The sequence below is a fragment of the Buceros rhinoceros genome, unplaced genomic scaffold, assembly GCF_000710305.1.
Source record: "Buceros rhinoceros silvestris isolate BGI_N320 unplaced genomic scaffold, ASM71030v1 scaffold8748, whole genome shotgun sequence".
Taxonomy (NCBI): domain Eukaryota; kingdom Metazoa; phylum Chordata; class Aves; order Bucerotiformes; family Bucerotidae; genus Buceros; species Buceros rhinoceros.
The window spans coordinates 112,755-118,801 of record NW_010426498.1 but is presented as its reverse complement, the minus strand read 5'-3'; the positions used below and the strand labels follow the sequence as shown (position 1 = coordinate 118,801).

Here is a 6,047-nt window from a genome sequence, read left to right as displayed (position 1 = left end):
CCAGAAGTAGCCAAGATAAAGTTCACATAATTAGCCCCCCTCCTGATGTACAATATTTCATTTAGAGAGACTACTATATTTCCCGTCCCACAGTGTTCTACCAGGTAATTTAACAGTCCATTTTGTCCTCAGATGGAAGACATCATTAATTTTAACAGAGTTCTAGCTCTATCCTCTGACTACGGATCCATATGAGAACATAGCCTATAGTTCTGTCTCCAGCTTAATAAAGATGGCTGGGAGCCCTACGGACTTTAAACTTCTATTGATAAAAGTAAATATTACACAAAAAAAACGTGTGGAAAGGAGATTGCTTTATTAATTAACATCTGCACAATTTCCTTTGGCTCCAGGGAGAAGTTTAATGAAGCTGATGTCACAGGAAAACTCAGCACCAGATAATAAACATAAACTGGTCTAGAAACAGTTTCCTACTGAATATATGAGTGTTTGTCACGCAAATTCTTGGCTAAAAGCAAAAGAAGAGCCAGCCAACAGAGAGCTAAACTTAAACGTAATCCTGAACGAGGCAAAGTTGATGCTCCAGAAGCACGCCACGGAAAACCGGTGCAGAACATGCAGAAACCCCCTGGAAAAAGGAAAGAGCTCCACAGCGTTGCCCAGCCGCTTGGGTAAGGCGCATCAAAGAACGGCAAAGGAGCACACGGTACTGGAATGCTGCTACAGACAGCGGCAGTAACACACGCAAACCAGCGTCACCACCTCACACAAGCAGAGGCAAAATGGTCTATCAGAAAGCTTGGGCTGGAATAGCAAATGATAAATACAGCAACTTTCATACTGGGTCTGAAATACGGGGGGGATGTAGACAACAGAAATATTAACCGTAACCACTAAAGAAATGACGACTCCTTTGCAGAGAAGTACGTAGAAGAACGTGGTGCTGGGGGAGGAGGGCTGGCTTACACAACTCAGAAGTTGCCCTGTCCGTATTTAAGAAGAACGCACAAACCTTCAGAGCAACAGCTCCTGGCACTGCACCAGGGAAGATACAGTCAACCGCGACTTGCAAATGCTCTTCAGAGATATTTTTCTTGCCTCTTATTTCTTGAGATTTGCGTTGATGTCGGTATGTTTTAAATTGTCCGTACTCTCAAATGTGGCAATTAGAACCCATTTTCTTTTCAAGACACAGCGCAAGATCCAAACTCCTAATGAGCTCGTGTGTGGACGCAGCAATCTGTCACCCTGCAGCGGAGGACTCAAAGGTCACGTTGTAATAGCAGCTTTGATTCTCTCGCACGGAGCAGTTAACACTAAAAATTATGCTTTCCATTTCACAGAAGTAGTAAACAAAAAATACAGGCAAATTTCATTTCTCACACAGGCAGTTTTTTCACTGCTAAAATCAGAAATGAAAAAAAAAGAATAAAACTCCCTATGTTAGTATAAATGAAAGAGTTTTATGGGTATATTTATTTTATTTCTTTAGCCCTGAAAAAGCATTAAAATTTTATCTGCACCGCTGTAACACAATTGAACAAGGAGCTTGACTTCTCCGTTGTTTACAAGGTAGTTAAAGAGGAAACCTTTACTCATTAGCTTCCCGCTCACAACTCCCGGCCGCGGGAGAGCCAGGTTTATTTCCCTTGCGCAGCCGGGAGGATCTGAACCCATACCATCCTCTACCAGGAGGCTGCCCCAGTCACCCGGCTGTAGTATTGGCAGGTGCTTCCACAGAAAGCTGTCCTGGGAAGGTTCCCCTCTGTGTGTGAAATAACATGATACTAAGCCGAGCAGGGACCGAGCCCCACGGGAATTCCGAGACAACAAGCCTACAGGCACGTGGTCATTCAGTTCCCAGTTTACCCTTCTCCACCAGCTGCCTCCACTGAGATCCACCAGTTTGGCCCTCCAGATCTGGGATGTATGAAATTACTTTAGCTGTCCTGGGAAGGTTCCCCTCTGTGTGTGAAATAACATGATACTAAGCCGAGCAGGGACCGAGCCCCACGGGAATTCCGAGACAACAAGCCTACAGGCACGTGGTCATTCAGTTCCCAGTTTACCCTTCTCCACCAGCTGCCTCCACTGAGATCCACCAGTTTGGCCCTCCAGATCTGGGATGTATGAAATTACTTTTTTTTTTTTTTTAATATAGTAACCTCATCTTTTCTTAACTTCTGTTTTGTTTTTCCTTTTTGAAAATGTGACTTTGAGAGCTTGTGTCCATTTAAAAGATGACCTGTTGGTTTTGTTGGGTAATTTTTTTTTTTTTTTTTTTTTAGTTTTCATCACTCCTTTTTAAAAGAAGTTTAAAGAACTTGGTGTACTAAATCCATAAACTTCACAGTAAATATCACACTGCTCCTTCCAACAAAAAATAAATTCAGTTTACCAGGAAAACCTGAACATTGTGCATTATAAGTGAAGGAAAAAAATGTTTCCAATTCTTACAGCAAAGAACAGCCTAAATTGCCTAGGTCCTCCTTAATCTCATTTAAATTTGCCGTTAACTGCAGTGGAACTTCTTGGCAGCAATCGAACAGTGAATATTCACAGAGATCCTCCTTTCTGCGGCTAGAATAAGATCTGAGCAAAATTTCAGGGGGTCTGTGTGTGGCTATTAGGACATTTGACAAGTCTGCCCACATACTCCACATGAAGATATCGAATTACTCTTACCACGTACCGTTGCACCGTCTTATTTTCTGATAGTATTCATGATCAAAGACCTCGCAAATTTGTGGGACTCCAAACAACAGCTAATTCTGGTCAGAGCAAACAGAAACACCATAGTGCTTAAAAACAAACAAAGTAATAGAAACCAGTCGGCTGCCAGACAGCATCATCATTTTCCCCGATAGCATGTCAACAGAAGTTAAAAATCACAATCAATCCGCGTTCCCTTCAGAAACAAGATCTTTTATAAAAGCGGAAAACAGAACCGTAGAAAGAAACACGGTGAATAATCCATGCCAAGATCTCAACACCGAGGAAACAACCATCCTTGAAAAGCTCCTGGTGGCGTTTGATTTGTCAGGCACAGGAGCATGCCTTGACTACCACACCTTCCCATCGTGACCGACCACACGGGAACGCAGGCACGGAAAGCAACAGGGGGATTTTGAAGCTAGCACGTTGGGTGAAGCGTGGGTCCCAACTCAGCCAGTCTCCAGTACCCATCAATTTGTAAATACCCAGGATTTTATTTTATGATGCAACAAGACCTCAGTCCATTGACAACCGCATCATCACCAGCGTAGTTTTCAGAAACAGCATTAACCAAACCCCCAATTCCATAGTTCACTGAACACAATTCTTGATTCTGTCACGACTAGCTTGGTCCTGACACTGGTGATGTACTCTACACAAGACGGAAATAATTTCGCACCTATCGCCTTGTTGAGAAACTGCTTTTCAAATTGTAATTATAATTAAATAATAATAAATTGTAGTTTTAAACCATAAGATTAAAAATTCCACCAAGATTCTGAGATCAACCGAAGTACACAGTAATAACAGGGATTTTTCTCAACTGTTGAGCATACTTGTGCTACTATTTCTCTGCACTGTGATTTGTCACATATGCTACGTAAGGAGACCTAGAAGTGAAACACGGTGGTGAAAGCGGAAGATACAGGGTTTCAATTCATACCTGCTGGTTTATAATCCCCTTACGCTAATGATACCATCAGAACCATTAGCAATCAGTGGAAAAACAACTCAAAATTCAAAAATTCAAGGGCCAGACTAGAAGTTTGGCTTCACTTCCTAGGCGCTTTGATCAAAACTCTAGTTATCTATAAAAATACAACAGTCGCTATAAAGAGAGTCATCACCCGACTGATTGAAAAAACACAAACTGTGTATAATGAAAATGAACAATTCATCACTTCCATGTGTTGCTCTTCTGTTCATCTAATAGATTTAAGGCAGAACGTACCAATACGATCATTTATTTTGATGGCCTATGAAGGGCACTAATTTCCTCACCAAGCCTGTAACTTCTGGTGAACAACATATTTGGAGAGAAAAACAACTGTTGTGGCTTTTCATTATAGAATTTTATCACCAAAGGGATCCATCACTGAAAGTTTTAATTTTAATGGAATTTTTACTGAGTAAATTAAATCTTGTTTCTTACCAAATTGGTTTCATCACTTTTCTGTTTGTTGTCAGCCAAAAGCTGGGTGTTTCAACGCTGAACCCAAACAAGTAGGTAGCTCACAAACGCTCCAATCTGAACCGAGCGGAGGTCACAATTCCCTCGGATCATTGTGTGAGTTAACAGAGATGGGTACAAAGATCAACATCATCTATATCTAACGGGAGGGTAGAAACCAGCAGATGTTGTACGGAACTCAGCGCAGATACGACGTTAAATACAGCCTGCGCAAACACGAGTGCTACCATGCATGAATGCAACATCTCGACACTTCCTGCAAGTGTTTCTCCTCTAATCAGAGGCTTGAATACAGATGGTGACCTAGAGCACCGAATGTCACGTAAAGGGAAGTTTTGTTCAGATGTGGAAAGTCACCCTTTGCCATTTGTTCTTTTTTAGAAAGAATTAACATTCTCACCGCGAGACCAATTTGCTCAACAAGTTATTACATTAACCTTCCTAGTAATTTTCTTCAGCTGCTTTCAAAGCAGTCTCGGAAATTCAGACGCACTTCTCACGCACACTTGAAAATTCAACCAAAATGGCATCGTCTGGTTTTCAGCAGTCGAGAAGAACCTCAAATTTTCCACTGAATAACCTCCTCCCCCAGCCCTGATGGTACTTCAGAAGGCACCTGTAATTCAGATACATTCACGTACTTCAAACCCATGGCTATTTATTAAGAGACAAGCTCAAACCCTGGAGTTCTCACTGGAAGGGAACTCCGAAAACCAAACTGTACGTTCAAAGCACCACGTTCTTCCTCTATGGCTCCAGCCCTCTGTAACCTGAGGGTCCTGCTGTTAAACCCCCCTCCCATAAAGATGAAGAAGGAGAAGTGACCTACCTTAGAAAGGCCACCTACTTCCAGGTAGAAGCAGATAATGAAAACGTTCCAGGTGACCCACAGAGCAGTCCACACCGTGTACTAAACACCAAGCCGGAGAAAAGCAAAAAGACAGAAGAAGAAAAAAAAAGACAAAAGAGCTTTAGAGCGAGTGGCTCAATAATAAAAGCCCTGTTCAATAAGCACTGTTCTTCTGGGAACAGACAAGCACAGAGAGTTCAGAAAAGGAGTTCCCCATGCAGCAGTCCCCCAAGTGCCATAGGAAATTAAAAACCCAATATTCGGTGCTGCTCTAAATACATACCAATAAACCAGGTTCATTCCTTACAGCTCTGCACTATCCTACTGATGCCAATGAAGTCCAAAACGCTGACTTCCACACAGGTTTTGGAGCAGCTGTGAGTCATTTGTACATGGTGATTTAGCTTAAGGGAGATTTCAGCCTAGCACAGTAGTTTAAGTAAGCAAATATTACTAAAATAATATTTAAATATTATGAAGAAAAAGACAAGAAAAAACTACCACCAAATAAAACAGAAGGTCTGTTGGCCTGATAGTTTGTAGGTTGGTTGTTTTGTATTTTTTTTTAAACAAACCAGTAAAGGGTAAAGCTCATCTTTTAAGAGTCTTTCAGTAAAAGGTATTTGAATTGATTAAAAATAACTCCCCACTTCCCCAGCCCTTGCGGCCATGGACCTGATCCTACAACGCACCCTCAACAGGTGAACGTAAGCGTATCTTTTCTGAGTTCTCCAGCGTCCTACCCTGCTGCAAGACTCAACTCACACTCCACCCGGCAAAAACGGGAGATTAACTTGTCTCCCTTACACCATCTTCTGCATTTTAACCGCGGTTGCAGTTAATGGAGTTCACCACCACCTCAGCGCAGGCTCCTCTCCCAGCAGCACCCCTCAGCAGCGTTTCTGCTCAGAAACGCTCACACTGGAGCTACACCCTCCTGGGAACCGCAGGCAATCATAGAACCATCTAGTTGGAAGAGACCTTAAAGATCATCGAGTCCAACCGTTCCCCCTGCACTGCCAGGGTCCCTACACCGTGTCCCTCAGCACC

General features: G+C 42.5%; 1 protein-coding gene across 1 annotated transcript in view; it reads right to left on the bottom strand.

Moving 5' to 3' along the window:
* Positions 1-3,728: 3,728 nt before the first annotated feature.
* Positions 3,729-6,047, bottom strand: part of LOC104498181 (sodium/potassium-transporting ATPase subunit beta-1-interacting protein 3-like) — a gene marked incomplete at its 5' end in the record, with an annotated part of 8,119 nt that continues 5,800 nt past the window's right edge. The window contains 2 exons of the mRNA XM_010141533.1: positions 3,729-3,764; positions 4,977-5,057. Of these exons, the coding sequence (XP_010139835.1) occupies positions 3,729-3,764; positions 4,977-5,057 (117 nt within the window). The remainder of the gene's footprint in view (positions 3,765-4,976; positions 5,058-6,047) is intronic.